Source organism: Triturus cristatus, chromosome 1_2, assembly GCF_964204655.1.
Source record: "Triturus cristatus chromosome 1_2, aTriCri1.1, whole genome shotgun sequence".
NCBI lineage: Eukaryota > Metazoa > Chordata > Amphibia > Caudata > Salamandridae > Triturus > Triturus cristatus.
The window spans coordinates 397,291,536-397,308,873 of NC_140580.1; the positions used below are offsets into that span (position 1 = coordinate 397,291,536).

General features: G+C 42.4%; 1 protein-coding gene across 2 annotated transcripts in view; it reads right to left on the reverse strand.

Moving 5' to 3' along the window:
- ASAH2 (N-acylsphingosine amidohydrolase 2) overlaps positions 1-17,338 on the reverse strand; it is a 323,355-nt gene that overhangs the window by 175,803 nt on the left and 130,214 nt on the right. For both annotated transcript variants that reach the window (XM_085605439.1, XM_085605430.1), the window contains one exon: positions 6,636-6,740. In XM_085605439.1, coding sequence (XP_085461565.1) covers positions 6,636-6,740 — 105 coding nt within the window. The remainder of the gene's footprint in view (positions 1-6,635; positions 6,741-17,338) is intronic.

Sequence of the window (17,338 nt, forward strand, 5' to 3'; positions counted from 1 at the left end):
TTTTCCGCCCGGCGCACCAGCTTTAATTGGAAAATGGATGTTTGCATCCGCCCTATAGGTTGTTGCATTGTAATTATGCGGTTGGAACAGTAGACCTTCAATGTAATCAGTCCCTCAGTGTTTTACTTACACTTTTTTCCGAGTGCTGAGGCCAATGAAAGCAACAGTCTTCCATAAATAGGAGCAAGCAAGTGACGTACATACAGTGTTTTTAAAATCCTACGTTCAGGTGTGGAATTTCAGGGTATTTTAAACTTAGCAAAGGACACTCTTAGTCCTTCAATGTCTTCCTTAATTCCTTCTTGCACTGTGTAAACAGATTAATAGTCTTCCAAATTTGTTGGGTCCTAAGCTTTCTGTTTCATTCTCTGACTTAGCAACCAGGGGGATTCTGGTTGGGGCCAAATCTAGGCACTGACTTTGACAGTGAAGTGATTTGTTTGCACATATATAGGTATGCAATAGTTGAGGCTTAACTTTAGGGGCAGATCATGTGAGAAGGTTAGATCTCATTAGAAACTGCTGAACATTATAATAAAATCCAATGTATCATAATGAAGTGTTAGATAACAGATAGTTCATCCAGCATTGTCTATCCACCTCTTATTTCTCCAGTCAATGCTAGTCTTGCCATTCTTCAGGGGTATTTGTATGGATTTATTGTTTATTCAAACCATTATATTTTGAGCAAATTTGGTGTTTTAGAATTAAAAGAGATGTAATAATGTAGAAAATCGATCTGCTTCCTAATGATCCAGAGCTAAATTTTCTTTCTGGACCTAATATTTAGCCTTGTGCAGTTGAGACAATTGCTGTGTCTTGTCTTGTCTTGTGGTTTCCATTTGTAATCAGGTGCCTGTTTGATTAATTCACTTTCTATGAATTTCCCAATTGCAATAAACTTTTCTTCAAATTATCTCTATTTTCACTTGTACACTTTTTGAGTTTTCTAGCTATAAAAATGATAGTAGATGTTTCATATTTAGCCTTGTCTTGGTCTTAGTTTTATTTTATATTATTAATTCCTGTACCCCTAACATTCTTTGACTCACCAAGATGCCAAAAGGAAGGCCAGTGTGTACCTAAAATGCCCGTTTAGTCTTTGCTGTGTCTATCAATAGCTGAAAATTGTTGTTGTAGAAGCTGATTTAAAGTGAACTAAGGCTTTATGTGTTCTTCCAATCCTGTCCCCCAGTGACTTTCTCAAACTTAGAATGGCCTGTATCTTGAGATAAATCTTTTTTTTTTTTTTTTTTTAAATAAGAGCACTATTTCTGTTGGAATGACTATACACAGAGGGTCTTTTCTTCGAAAAATGTGCTCTGTAGAAATTAAGGTTTGTCTTTCTTTGTATTGCTGGCTCTAAAGCATTCTCCAAAGCAATGTATTTCTTAGTGTAGGTTGTCTTATGTATGAACGCTTCCTACCTTCTTTTATCAGATCTGAAGTGTTCTGTAACTATGAGATTCAAGATATGTAGAACATAAACAAATAGTTTCTCTATGAGAAGATCTACTGAGGCATGACTCTCAAGGTCATTGTTTAGTATTTAAACTATGCATGTCCTTTACTCCAGAAGTGAAGAGTTACAGAGGGCGTGGTCTTTTTTTGCATGGATTTTTAGTACTTGGGATTGGAAAGTAGAAAGGGAGGGGAGTGTGGGGCATTGTACTTCCTCTCTTACACTCTCTCTGGTCTGCAAACAAGTCGTTCTGCTTGAAAAAGTGTAGTTCACCATCTCACACACTATTCTAGTGACTGCCCTGCAACGAATTGCCACCCTATGCCTTTGTTATGGGATGTAATACTCCAATAGAACCCCCAAAACCAACATCTATACTTTGAACAACCACCTGCATGTGCCTTTTTTCCCGTCTCTGTCTGCCACCCTTCACCTTGTCTTCTTCGCACCATTGAACAGTGGAAGGCTCGAAAGGGGAAAAGGAGGGAGACTGCCCAGTCATGGAGATAGGCCATGACCTGACAACAAAAAGGAGGATGCCATGTTGGTCCACCTTCATCGTGTTACCCACTTCCTCTCACTGGGCAAAGGAACTGTAGAGGGCGTGGGTTAATAAATATGAGGAAATAATACATGGAAAGGGAATTGGAGTGGAGGGGTGTTTTCTAAGTTGATTGCGGCTTGTGTACTGTTTAGAGCCATGTACACCAGACTTAGGGCTTTATTACAAGTCTGGCAATCCACGGACCACCAGACTCATGGTGGCGCAGTGGTTAGCAGTCCTCCGACCGCCCCATTATGACCAGGGCATCGGCCCGCCCTGGAACCACTGCCCAGCCAAGCATATAACGAGTTTCCTCATCGCCACACTTTTCATGGCGGTGCGACTGACATGAAAAATGTGGCGGTGAGGAAGCAAACGGGACCATACTTCGTGCCTCACTCTATGTGGATGCACACAGGGGGCACAACATGTGCCCTACGTGTGCATGCACACCAGTATCTGCATGGCATGGACTGCAGCAGTCTATGCCGTGCAGGTACTGCCTTTGACGTTTCCATTGCTGTGCCTATTTCACAAGGGGACACCAAAGAACTGTCCGCGAGACAGGAGAAAACTCCTAACCTGGCAGGCGGTTTGTACATGGATTTGGCGGTGCGGGAGCTGAGCGGTCCTGCTTATGCACCGTCAAACTCATAAAAAGGCCCTTAGTGACGGGAATGTTCACCATCTTTTTTAGGCATAACGCTCTATGTCTTAGGTTGTCTGACTAGCAGGAGAGGTGTTAGATCTACTTGTTGTTGGTAAACTTGGCAGAAGAGACAGGAAAAGACGCAGGAAAAGAGCCCATGCGGGAGGAGAGAGAAGAGACAGTGTAAGAGAAAGAGAGAGAGAGAGAATTAAGATGTGGAAAGGATTTAAAAAGAGGAAGGAAAGGGAGACATTTTATCACATCTGGGCAAATGATACAATGAGGTCAGTGCTGCTCTTCTCCTGTGGAAACATTGCTAAAAAAAATCAATCTTTCCCAAATGTGTCTGCCAATCAATCTCACTGAGTTCTTGGGTCATTGGCTAATAAAATACTACCAACACATCGATCCCCAATGTTATTAATCATTCTAGAATCAATGGAATCGATTTACAAGAATAAATCTACACCCGCGGGGTTATACCCTGCAAGGGTGCAGATTTAGGACTTGAGGGAATTCATAACGGTTTCCAGAAGCACACCTGTAAACCTGCAACGTTGCACATTTCCTGGTGTACTCATGGAAAGGTTTGTGAATTCCACTAAAGCAAAACTCTACATCTGTGTCACGTGGCCGATCCAAAGAAGCAGGTTTGCAACTCTATACGTGAATCCGGCCCTTTCTGAATGGCATTTACAGATGCAATTGTATGCATACGTTCATTTTGCATCAGAAATTCAGGAGCAGGTGTGCAAATGCACTTTGTAACTTCTTTTATTTTTTGTCCTCCACGGGGAAATATTTTTAAAATGTCAGCCCTTCTTGCTTTGTAGTGTGTATCCTTTTCCCCTCACCCTGGAAAACAATTTACTCTTCGCCTTGAGAGAAGTAAATCTCTGACCTTTTTCTAGATCGGAAGAGGCCGGGAACAAGTTTTTAATCCTTTTATGGGCGCAAAATCAGCTTTTGCGAATAGCTATTATGAATTTTCGAATACAAAAAAAACTATTTGCATGAACTAGCTTATTTTCCTTGGAAATTATTAGGAAAAATGTGCTACACATACCATTAGTCTCTAATGAATCTCCTACTAGATAAATCCTACTAAAATCAATGTATTTATACGTGAGCGGAATGAAAGTGTGGGAACACGATCTGCATTTCGACTCATTTCGAGTTCACAAAACACAATTCGACAGCACTTTCCAAATGCAACTTGTGGGTGCAGAGAGCCAAGGAACGTTCAGTGAAATGAAACAACCTAGTTATGTTAGTATAACCTATACCTTAAGAGTTCATCAGATCCTGAAACTTTACAATACGTTTCTGTTATCAATAACTAACAAATTTGGACTGAGTGTTGGAAAAAGTAATATATATATATATCAGAATGGCAGCTATGCTATTTGATAGACTTTATGTTTATCTTGAGCATGCTCAAAAATATTTACAATGAAAGAATAAGGGCAGTTGTACATAGATTTAGCGATGTGAATGATACTTTGGGCCAAAGTCTAATCGCAAAAAACGGCCACAAATTGTGGTGCACCAACTTTATGCAACCAGTCTTTCATTTTGCAGTGTAACCTATTTAATATAAGCACTAATAGGTTGCATTGCAAAATTGCAAGTTGATAGGAGGTGCAGAACAACCTGCATAATGAATAATAATCAGGCAGGTTGCTGCTAGCAACTAACACAGGCATAGTGACAAGGGCGTCTCCACCATTTGAGCAGAGGAGTGTCGCCCCACAAGCCCCAGTGCTGAAAAATAAAACGGTAATAAAGTTTATAAATTACCATTTTATTCTTCAGCAACCCGTCCTGCACTAAGTGTCAGGACGGAGCCCGGCTAGCACTGCCGAGTGGCGACAGCAGGGCGCGCTATGAGCTTTAAAATGTGCATGTCTCTTTGGCCAGCCATCTAGGGCCGGCCAGCCAGGCATGCGCATTTTAGATTTTTAGACAGCTGGTTAGAGAAAGCACAGGCCTCCAGTGCTTACCTAGGAGCACTGGGAGAGCCTATTCTATCCAATCTTGCCTTCTTGTATGCTGTGAAAGCAGCGCCAGGATTGGGTAGTACAGTTTCCTGCATCAGGAGCTTTCTGGAAAACACCCTAAGGAAGAGGATGTTGCGCTGCATGAAGGTAAGTGGCAATAATTTTTTTTGTGCCTCCATCTACCTTTCCCCGCACCACCACCCTGTGTATAAGCCAACTGCCACTGCATAGTGGCCTACACAGTACAGAAGGCCGCCATCAATAAATTCACATTCCGAAGTGGAAAACCTTTTTTCAAAGCAGCATGTTTTCTTTAAATCAACCAGTGTTGCTTTTGAAAATAAAAAATCCTTTTTGGGAAAGCACCCCCTGACCACTGCCTGATCCTCCTCAAGGCTTCAGAAACTGCACAATAGGTGGCAAATGATTGATACATATGGGTACAACTCACATTCAGAAGGGGACATCCATTCACATCCCCTGCTAATTGAGATGCAGAAAGGATCGCAACTTATTTTATGAGTCGGAAAGGCTTTCCCGACTTGCAAAATAGGTTTAATCATTTTTTTTTTAAAAGCCTTTCTTGCAGTTGGAAAGCCTGTGATTTTGAGAATGGCAGCGTTTGCGATTGCCAAATGACTTTCAGGCACATGCATCAAAGGAAAAAACGGTCGCAAACGGGCAGATTCTCAGAAACTGCCCCTTTGCGACCGGTATTTTTGCATTTGGGATGCATCATCCCAAATGCAAAAATCGCAATTTAAGGAATCTCTAAATTGCGATTACTTAAATTGCGATTGCATTTAAGGAATCCCAAATTGAGATTCCTTAAATGCAATGCATTAAAGTAAGAAAATCAGCGATTTCGCAAATAGGGGGAGCAAATTACCATGAAGTTCAACTTCATGGTAATTTGCAAAAACTTTGAAAAATGCACTTTTGTGCATTTTTCAAAGTTTCATGTTGCGCACACACATGAACCTTTTGGCATGTGTGTGTGCAACATATGTGCACAGATCAATTTCAAGGGTGCAATAGGGTGTCATTTTGATACCCTTGCACCCTTGAAATTGCATGAGCAATTTGCGAGTACCTACTGGTACTCGCAAATTGCTCATGCAATCTCCAGTTCATTCCTATGGGCCTGGAGGCCCATAGGAATGAATGGTACGGCATTCCTTAATTGCGACTCGCAAATGCTATTTTTATAGCGATTCCTACATGCATAGGCTTTTGCAATTCCTTAATTGCGATTCCTTAATAATCGTAATTAAGGAATCGCAAAAGCCTACGTTGATGCATGTGCCAGTTTGTTCATAATGACCCATATATGCTAACACATATTCCCACAGACACAGAATGGGCAACCCCTTTGATACATGAGGCCCTTGGCCCGTAGTTCCTCTTCTCGTCAGACTCTGCACGATAACTGGAGTTGGAGGACAAATGTAGGAGATGCAGTTTCTCCGGATGAGATATGGGATTAGCAGATTCGGTGAAATTATGTGAATAATCAAAATATTATCTTCCCTCTAAGTGCACGAGTCAGTGGCATGCAATCTTGAAAATCCACATTTACTCCAGATATATCTTTTGATTAAGGCTGAAATCGGGACGTTTAAAGAAAGTAGAAAAAAACATTTTTATAAACAAGAAAAAAGCATTTTTATAAACAAGAAAAAAGCATTTTTATAAACAGAAAGTGAAAGAGAAATCAGACTCAATCTAAATTAGCTTCTAGTTTTGGATCATTGCTGTATTTTGTACGGACAGAACTGAAAATGTTAACCAATAAACTTAAATACAGATGCTTAATATTTCGGTTGTATACATATACCTGCAAGCTTGTTGATCTCTAAGGTTGAAAACGCTTCATTATTTACCATAACTCGAACTCAGCTTGCATATAAGAATGCCAAATGCACACATGTTTCACAGGAGGGTACAATACCAGTGCTATAAGGAAACAGAAGGTCTTACTGTATGTGTGGAATTCAGCTGTACAGTGACGTTGCTCATGTCCACCCACTGGTGAGCAGAATTGAGTGGCCCAGTGACCTCCTCTGAAGCCGCGGCGAATAATTCCTAGAAAATACAATTTACAATAATCTCCAGTGAAACCCAATTAGCAAGGTTGTCCACACGTTTGATTAATACATAGTGTTACAGGTAATGATGCTCTTTTAAGGCACGCTTTAGCATTAGGCACACTTTGTCATGTTAAGATACAATGATGGCCCTAGTGAATGACAAAGATGTCAGTGCCTGAAGCATTAAGATAAGATGCTGCCAGCATGGGTGGCATGTTATAAGGCTACTCAATGCGGCATAAAATTACATGACACGGTACAGTATAACATGGCATGGCAAGACATCAAGTAATACATAGCACGCCACAGACACAGGTGACATGTGATAGCACCACATAAATAGTCTAGTTTAGCAAAGCATAACTAAAGTTTGTAACTTATTAGAAAAATTAAAACTGAGAACACACACATATAATACCAGTTTCAATGAGAGACATAATAAATTTAAATTTAAAAAAAATGTTAAATGAAAGACAATTTTAAGGCAACACAAAGCTGAAAATGACATTAAAATTAAAAAGCAGGGCAAACTAAACTACCAAATGTTCTTGTTTTCATGAATTAGAGTGCACAGTAAATCTGCAACCGATGTAAGTTAAAAATCGGAAAGAGAAGTGCACCCATATCAAAACCCAATTAAGAAATAAAGTTTAAAAATGTTTTTTAAAATTTCACATTTTATTACAATTACTAAAATTGCATAATTTCTCATTAATGGTTTTCTAATTAAATCATTTTTATATGGGTCGGTGGATGGGTTTGTGAATGGTTGTGTGGGAGTAGGTGTATGAACAGTTCAATGGGGTGTGAGTGGGTGCATCAGTGATTCTGTGGATGATGTCATCAGTGATGTAATCAGTGATGTCATTTGAGATATCATGAGTGATGTCATCAGTGATGTCACTGACCATGTCATGAGTGCTGTAATATGTGAGGACATTAGCAGTGCATTGTGGGGCGCGATTCATAGTTAGCTCAGCTAACTATACCTGCTGAATTTCACTGGTTTTGTACAAGTGAAACTTGAGCCTAACTATAATGTCACTGTAACCTTTGTTTTTTTCATTGAATTTCTAAGTTTTTTTTAATTCCATTTCCGAATTATAACATCCCTGTAGCCTTTGTTTTTTTCAGTGAATTTCGAATATTTTAAATGATAATTTTTTTTAAAGTAGTAGTCATGTTTGCAGCGTGATGGAAAATGGGGGCTGGGTCTCTGACCAGCTTTCAGGAATCCCATTGTGTAGGACAATGAGGAGATTCCTGGAGGGCTTCTTGGCCCCTAAGGTCTCTCAGGAGTAAAGTGGACATCATCCCCCAACCAGAGGTGTGTCCCCAGAGGTGTATTTGCAAAGTGGTGGAGAAAAGGGGCGTGGCCTCCTAAGACCTTTTAGCAATCCCGCTGTGTGGGACTTACTGGAGGTAACAGAAGGGGTAGTTGTGGAAACTGCAATGTCCCGGGGTGGCAACCTTAGGACATTTCTGGAGTCGGCTGGGTGGGTGGCAGTTCCCAGGGCCATGTAGGGCTCTTGGAGGCGGGTCGTGGGTCCCCCTCCTTTGTGAAGTAAGCCCTGGGGAGGTGGTTGTCCCCGGGGGGTCGCAACAGATTCTTATTTATTTTAGCTCCGAGGTGATGGTGGGCCCCGGGGCTGCAGGGGAGGCCCTGACTCCCCGTGTTGTTTTTTTAAAAAGTATATAATAGATGTGCCCCGGGGAGGTGGCTGTCCCTGGGGCAGGGGGATCCACGAGGCCCCTCCATACTTTTAAAATTAACCCCGGGGAGCTGGGGGTGCCCGGAGCAGGGACCTCCACAATATTGTTTTAATTAGCCCTTTAATTTACACCAAATCACAAAAAGCACACTTTCTGGACCAACATCTAGCTTTCTGCCAAATTTGGTGTAATTCCGTTCACCAGTTCGGGCTGTAGTTGTGTTCAAAAAATGAAAAACCCCCATAGACTTAACACGGGGAAAATGCATTTTGGGACCCCCCTTTTTCCTCAGTCCCCGCTTGATGGATCACCACGAAACTTTCAACACAGAAGCTAGACCAAAAAGGGGAAGTTATGTGAAAACGTTTGGGAGATTCATCAAGTGGGGCCAAAGTTATTGGCAAAATAAAAAACACTTTTCCTATGGAAACTTTGGTTCTAACTATAACTACCTACTGGCGACCGCCAGTAGGTAATGTTATATACATATCTAAAGTTATTAGCATCACTCAACACACTTTTTCTTTGGAACAGCTGACCTAACTTTAGCTACCCAGTGGCCATCGCCACTGTGCCACTGGGTATATATATAAAATCCAGTGGTTCAATGGCAGTGGCCACTGGGTAGTTATAGTTAGGTCACCTGTTCCATAGGAAAAGCGTTTTGTGTGTTGCTAATAACTTTGGTTCCATTTAACAAATCTCCACAAAACGTCCTAAAAAGCTGCTACTTTTTGACTAGTTTGTGCATGAACATTTTACTTAGGTGTGATAATATCTGTTTAAAAAGAAAAACTCAGAAATTCACTGATAAAAGCAATGGTTAAAGTAACATTATAGTTAGGTGAATTATTATGTGACAACATTAATGTTTTGAACTCAAAAAACACAGATATTCACCAGCTTGTGCCCCTGCCATGCACTGCTTATGACCTCGGATATTACATCACACATAGCATGTTCCATGTCATCACTTATGACATCACTGATGCCATCTCAAATGACATCATTGATGAAATCACTGATGACATCAGCCAATGAGTGTGTTATTTTGTTTATAGTTTATATAGTGGAGGGTAACTACCATATTACTTTTCTACATAGTTTTGCACAGCCTGTGTCCAGCCAATAGGTGTAGATTTTTATAAAACACATGTGCTCATAAGGCATCATAGGCATGTAGAGGTTTTGAACATGTTATAAATATTTGTCTTGAAGAGTGACTCTGTGTGCAGATGACAGTTGACAACTTGTGTCCAGTATGCTCCAAACAAGGTTTTTGGTTCTGCAGAAAAAGTTTCCAACAGGGCAAATATTCTGCGTAGTACATACTGAGGGCCCATTAGCATGGCAGGCGACTCGCCACCGCCCAACCGGCGGTGGCGATCCGCCTGGCAAAACACCCCGCCTGATGGCATTTTACCCCCTGCCACATTAGCATGGCGGGGGGTACCGCGGTGGACCGAAAGACTGGCTGCCGCTTTTCCGCCAGTAGGCAATCATCTACCGGGCAGAAAAGGCCCATAATATGGTAGCGGAAAGGCATACGGTTTTCACTTTGGGGGCCCGTTGTGGGTCCCCGGGGGTGGGGGGGGTGGGGGGGGCTGCACTTGGGGGTACCCATGGTACCCCCTACATTGGCATGCATGAGGTGGCAAGCACCGCACGGTGCCTGTCACGTTGTGCATGCCAATGCACAACATGCATTTTCAGCATTGTGGCGGGTGCTGCTTACAGCACCGCCCACCACAATGTTGAATATGCGGGCTGTGACCGCCACGGTGGTGGTTGCATCCTATTCACCGGTGCGGTACCGCCGCACCACTGGTGGCCGGTCCCAGCACCGCTGGGGTGGTGGGCGGACTGTAGTCCGCCCACCATCCTAATGGACCCCTAAGTATTGTGAGCAGCCTTGGGTTATTAGAATCATGTAACTGTGACAATTTCTAAATAATATACTAACCGATATACATGTGCTTGTTTTGCTTTAGAAGATGGGCTATCTTTAAATTTCTCAACACAGTATAAAGGCTGCAGGTAGTGTGATCTTTAGAACCTTCAGACCTTGGTTATTTTGAGTGAAAAGTATCTTTTTGACAAGTGTTGCATAAAGGGTAAACTATTCTTAGTATAAACATTTTAATACTCTGTGGTGTATTTCTCATGACAGTTTCACAGTCTACCAACAGTGTGGTATAGAGTAAACTCTCTCCATAGAGTAAACGATGTTTACAGTACCTAATATTTTGCTCATATCAACGTCATTTCTCAATGTAGGTTCAGTAATTGTGAGGGGTTTGATACAGATTACAGCTGTCCGTAGTAGGGCACTAATTTTGGAACAGACATTGAGTATCTTAGGGAACTTGCTTTCCTCTGAACAGTTGTATACACATTGAACAGCCTGTGCGATAAGGGTTTCCTATATATCTGTTGTTGATTGTTAATGTGAACTAGGGTACCCGTGAAGTGTATGGTATAGGGTCAATGTTGCACATAACACATGCTTGCCATACCAAAGGGAGTTGTATCTATGATGGCATTAATGATGCTTCTTATATTCTGAGCTATTTCACACTTAATTTCAGGCTTCCAATGCCATACTAGTTTATAGTGTAATGTATACTAAGGAAGCTTCGATTATATATCATCAGTGATGTCATTGATGATGTAATTTGAGATGTCATAAATAATGTCATAGAACATGTCATGAGGGATGTCATACGTGAGGTCAAAAGCAGGGCATGGCGGTGTACAAGTTTAGGTTGCTATGCGAACTGGTACTTTTCTGTTTTTTTTAGTTCAAATCGCTAATGTTGTCACTGAATCATTCACCTAACTATAATGTTACTTCAACCTTTGGGTTTTTCAATAGATAGATAGATAGATAGATAGATAGATAGATAGATAGATAGATAGATAGATAGATAGATAGATAGATAGATAGATAGATAGATAGATAGATAGATAGATAGATAGATAGATAGATAGATAGATAGATAGATAGATAGATAGATAGATAGATAGATAGATAGATAATCTATTTAAACATTGATGCAAAAACCAACAGAGAGAATTGATTTTCAAGATAAATATAATTTAAACCTTAAAAAATAAGCATGCATAAAGCACCAATTATTATAGGAATTTGTTTCATGAAATGGTGAACGGCATTCCTCTTTACAAAAAATCGATGAAATCACCTACAACTTAGCACAACATCATAACATCCACAAATCTAAAGGACCACTGTCAATAAATGTCTGCCACCAGGCAAAAGGTGGATATTGAAAATGGTAAACTAAGCAAAGAAAAGGATTCCGGATCATTTTGCTGTTCCTACTTGCACAAAAAGGGTTCAAGGAAAGCATCTGTTACCAATGAAGCCAGTTTAAGACCTAATCTTGTCAAAAGACATCCACTGTGTCCAGATATTTTTATGTGTCTTTTGCCATCCTCTTTCGTCACTCACAGCTCACTCAGACAAGTAAAATACACAGAGACATTTCTTTAGGCGTTAAATCTGCTGAGTCTGAGTGATAATGCAAACACATGCGCCAGCACAAACATCTTATTTAGAGGCATGACAGGCTGAAGAGAGAATCACAGCTCTCCTTGTACAGTTAAGAAATGCAAAAACGGGGTTAAAGACACACGAGGCCATGATCTGCATCCTTCAAATGGAAAAACGGAGTTCTCAAACCAAAGCTTCAGATAAAGAGTTTAAAAAAAATTGTTACATCACAGGAGCACATATTTATGCATGTGTGAGAACAGGCAAGACAGATTAGGAGGGAATTAAACTGTTCTGACGTAAATGTGTGTAAAAGTAGTCGTGTAGACGAGAAGTAGGAGAAGTCCAATGGCGTAGAAAGGTTGACATGGGTTTCAATACATGCACGGAGAATAGGACCCAAACCATGTTTTGGAGATGTTTTTCCCACGGCCCATTAGGAAAGTGAATTTTCTCTCTATTTCACCTTTGTCCATTTTTCTATCTCAATCTCTCCTCCTCTTCCTCTTTTCTACCTACCTCTACACCGGACACTGTCACTCTCTCTAATCTTGTATTATTAGATATTTTTACCCTGGGGCAAGACATATTTCAGTTGCTTTTGTATGACCCTGTTTCTGGAAGCGTAACTAAAAATTGCTGTTTTCTGCTCGATAAAAGCGTGAATTAGCAGAAAATCAATAACAGAACTCAAGGTTCTTTCGAACATGGACCCCACAAATATATCTTGCCTGGGCCTCAATATCTTTAAGATAACAATGCTTTTTTGGGGAGTAAAAGACAGCTACTGCTGTGCCTCAGGGGAGCCTCAACCCCCTGAGCTTTGGTGCTGCTGCACCTAATGCACTATTGATGATGACGACCCTGGATGCCTCTCCAAGGCTCCACTGTTTCATGGCACACTCTTGGTGTCGCTTCCGTTCACGACTGTGTGTGATTTTTCAACCTGTTTTCAATTTGCAAGTTTGCCAAGGTAATTGCAAAATTATTACACAGGGCATAGGTGCCATGAGTAGACACTTTACAATGCAAACTATTTCCCATAACTTACCTTATAATGCGTTGTAATGGCATGCGTTGTAATGGCATGCGTTGTAGTGACATGTGTTGTAAAAGTTGGGGGTTGTAATGACTGCATTGTAATGGTTGTTTCTCATGAGTATGTTTCTGTTAACATTCCCTAGAAGAGCGACCCTAGTTTTGGACCCATAAATGAGCTCTGTGTAGTGCAGTGCCATGACATAGGTGGCGCGGCATCACTGCCAACCTAGGGTCAGACTGTGGAGGACCTAGTCACCATCAATGTGCACTCTTTGGAGGCACACAGAAGCATGCAGAGCCAGCATAGCCCGCCTGGCCATAGTCTTCCTCTTCATCAGGTGTCCTAGGTAGGCACCCATAAAGAGGGACAATCAGATGACTGCCTTTGCTGTGGACTGCAGCTATACAGGAGTCAGAGAGAAGCTGTATGGCTGTTATTTTGTGAACCAGTCTGTTCAGGGTCATATCGGTGTCTAGGGAGACAAAAGGAGGGGCACCACGGTTTAGGCACGGCTAAACTTTATAGTGATTTTGTTCACTCTTACATTCACTCTGGGTTGTGTTTGAAGGTGACGAAAAGCCACAAAAAAGTGGCTTAACGCCACATTGAAAATATGGAGGAGGCCATAGCGCCACCAGAACGTTGTTAAAAGTGATGTTCCGGTGGCACTATCCCCTTGTAAATATACGCCTCTTTTTTCTTGAGGCAGTTCGGGTTTAGCCCCCTGTTTTTTTCCAGTCCCTCAACAGTACCAAATATCATACTAGGATCACTAAGAACTAGGGCCTCCTAGCCACTCTAACTTCAGTCAAACCATTTTCTCCTTCGGAGAGGGTAACAAGTGGACAGTATGCATATGTTCCTAAGCACTATGTAACATTCCTGGAGCAGTCTATGTGTTTTTTTTCTTGCTTCTCTTTGCTAAACAAGCATCACTGCATGAGCTAGACATTTAAATGCTATACCAGACCCAATGAAAAAATCCCTCTTAATGGCAACACCTAATCCCTCTTAATGGCAACACCTATTGACCAGTTTAAAAAGTTGCCCAGAGCAGTTTCTCAAGCTCTTAATCTACCTTACCTTGTGCTTGAGACTTTGGGCATGCGCTACATGAAAGGGAGAGGGCACCACATGGCGCATTCCTGTCGTCTCCTTGTTCTGATGCAAAATTGCTGCCTTGCGCCACTGCAACCACCAGCGTGCCATGGTTCAAGGGTGCCTGCATTGTAGGCAGGTTTGTTTTTCTGCCGGAAGGGGCACTTTCCTGAACAAAAACAATGCTCAAAGGCATTTTCCTCTTTCTAAGTATGCTGCAAAATGCAGCACACTTAGAAAGAAAAAACAACGAGGAGACATAAAGATATTTCTCCTTGTGCACCTCCCCTGGGAAGCCATAGCATGTTGATGCATTCCCAGGTTTATCAGTCTTGGTAAAGCTGGGAATGCACAAAAATACATGGGTGGATTCATAGAAACACCCACGTTCCACTAATGGAAGATCTTCAGAGGGCAGACTAACGAAAGGCAGTGACTTGCATTGCCTTGTGTTACTCCAGATTTACCATGCAACTCAGGACCACACGAGGTGGCCTTGCATGGCTTGGTAAATCACATTCTAGGGTTTGCGGCATCCAGCGTCTCCTTGCATGGCACAAAGGCGACCCAAAACTATGATATATCTGGGCCAGAGTGTTTAGTGTGACCAGAATTTAAAAAGAAAAACAAAAACCTTCCACAAACAAAGCAGAATGACATCAAATGTGTATCAACCAAGGGACCTAGAATCAATTAATTCACAGCACTACAAATGCAGTAAATACAGACAATGAGGCACACAGGGGAATTAAATGCAACTTTTACAAATAGGGTATCATCTGTGTTATTTAAATCGCTGACTGATAAGGGCTCTAAAATAATCCTTCAATGAAACACATAAAACACGCCTCCCTCTATGTTTATTCGATTCTCTTTTAAAAACGGGACATGTGCTAAATTTACTGACATATGGCAGGACAGACGGTGGAAAACCAAAGACTGTCCAGGCAAATCCGGTACACCTTGTCCCTACTTATAGTGTACAATGTTTTAAAGTGGTCATGTGGTAGTACATTGAGTTGCTAACCTTTGAACCAGGGATAATGTGCTCACTTTAAAATAAATCACAGCCCAATGAAAGCTCATGATATGAGAAACTAATTCTCATTTGAAAAAATCTTAACATAGGTTTGGTCTTGTTAGCATAACTAGGGCACATTAAATCACATAAGGGAAACTGATTGTTTATTAGGAGTGTGAGATATTGGGCTGTTGGTTGAGGGGGTGAAGAGCTACTTAAGCAACAGTCACACTCCTTGTCAGGGTGAACCACAAAAAGTCACTAAATTAACCTGTGCTTAACCTTCTGGTAGCTTGGTGCAAATGTAGCCAGGCTTAACTTGGAGGAAATGCGTAAAGTATTTATGCAGCACACAAACAGTAATAAAGTGAAAACACAGCACAAGAAAAATCCCACACCAATTTAGAAAACTGAAGTAAAGTGTATTCAATGAATTGACTCCAAAATGACAAAAATCTAATTAGTAGAACCGGAGATGTGTAATTTTATGGTTTAAATCTTTTTATTGAAGTAAATGCCATGCGTTACAAACCCGCAAATCAGCAGTGCGACTAACTGGGCCACGCAGGGCTCCAGTGCAAATCAATGACAAATGAATGAGACCAGAAAAAAAGCACCCCCCACCCTAGCCCAGAAATAAGAAGAAAGAAGAGAATAGAGAATAGAATAGCGCTCTCCCCCCACTCCCCCCCTCCCCCCATCCCAGCTCATCTAGCAATAGGTGGTATCTAGCTGGAATGGCTCACCCCTGACGTGGGTGGATCCGGTGGTGCCAGGTGCAGCAGGCGCAGGTAACGCGGGCATGTTAACTCCCTGAAGTCCTGTGCTAGGAGAGCCAGGAAAGGTTGCCATAAGTCGCTAAATCCTGAGCCCTTGCCAGCCGCGGTGAGCAAAATCTTTTCCATGCCACCCCGTGAGTGTTGGAGTTCGTGTAGATTTCCAATGCGTGAGGATGTTTTGTGTGGCAGAGCCCAACGCAAGCACTATTTGTTTCCCCCTCAGGTATTTCAGAGGATAGGTGAGTGGGTTGGGAACCCCCAGAAGCACGTACTCTGGCAGTCGAGGGATCTCTGTGTCTAATTGCTTGTCGACATCGTCGAGGACTTGAGTCCAATAGGGTGTCAGGTGCTTGCATTACCAAAGTAGATGGACGAGTGTACCCACCCTCCCACACCCTCGCCAACAATCTGGGCTATGTGTGCTATCAGAGTGATGTATGCGCTTGGGGGTGTAGTAAAAGTAGTACGCGAGCTTCGTAAAAGTTTCGGTAAGGCCTGTGTGAGTCGCAGTATGTCACGCCCTATAGCAAATCCCTTCCCATTCCTTGCTAGTGAGATCTCGACCCAAATCTCTTTCCCATCGTGCCCGCCCAGCATGGAAGGTATGAGTGTAGCGGGATAGGAGCATTCTATGCAAGTCCGAGATTAGCTATTTGTCTGAGGAGCGTGTGATCAGCCATCTCTCGTACTGGGTGAGGAGTCTATGGGCTTGTGATCTATTGTCTGGGTGTAAGGCCCAATATCGTAACTGCAAATAGTGCAGGCGCTCAGATTCAGGGAGACCGTAGTCAATGTGTAGCTGTGCAAAGGTCACTACCCCTTCAGCGTCGTATTGGGTACCTAGTGCGCGGCAACCGGTGGATCTCCACAGAAGAAAGGAGGTCTCTCCCATCCCCGGTCCGAAGTCAGAATTGCCAAAAAGAGGGGTGAGTGGGGAAGGGAAGGTCGTCAGGCCATGACGCTTGCTCATCTGATCCCAGACCAACATTGTAGCGCGGGTGACATAAGAGGCGTATAGGTTGGGAGGGCGCTGGGCCTTCCGAAGTAAAGGGATCTTCATCAAGGAAGTGCCTGCTATCGCCCGGTCCTGGAAGAGCCAGTGCTTTTCCGACTCGCCCCGACTCCACTCTACCAAGTGTCGGAGCTGAGCGGCTTGATAGTACAGCGTCAGATCGGGTATCCCCAGACCCCCTTCATCAGGAGAGAGGAATCTGACCAGTCGCTTCATCCTTGGTTTGCGACCCTGCCAGATGAATTGAGAGAGTTCTGCTTGCACCCGCTGAAGCCAGCTGGTGGGGGGCTGCAGAGGGAGTGTTAGAAAAAGATAAAGAAGTTTGGGAAGGATCGTCATCTTGACTGCGGCGACGCGACCCAGCCAGGAGATAGGGTAATGTTTCCAATGCCACAGATCCATACGAATGTGAGA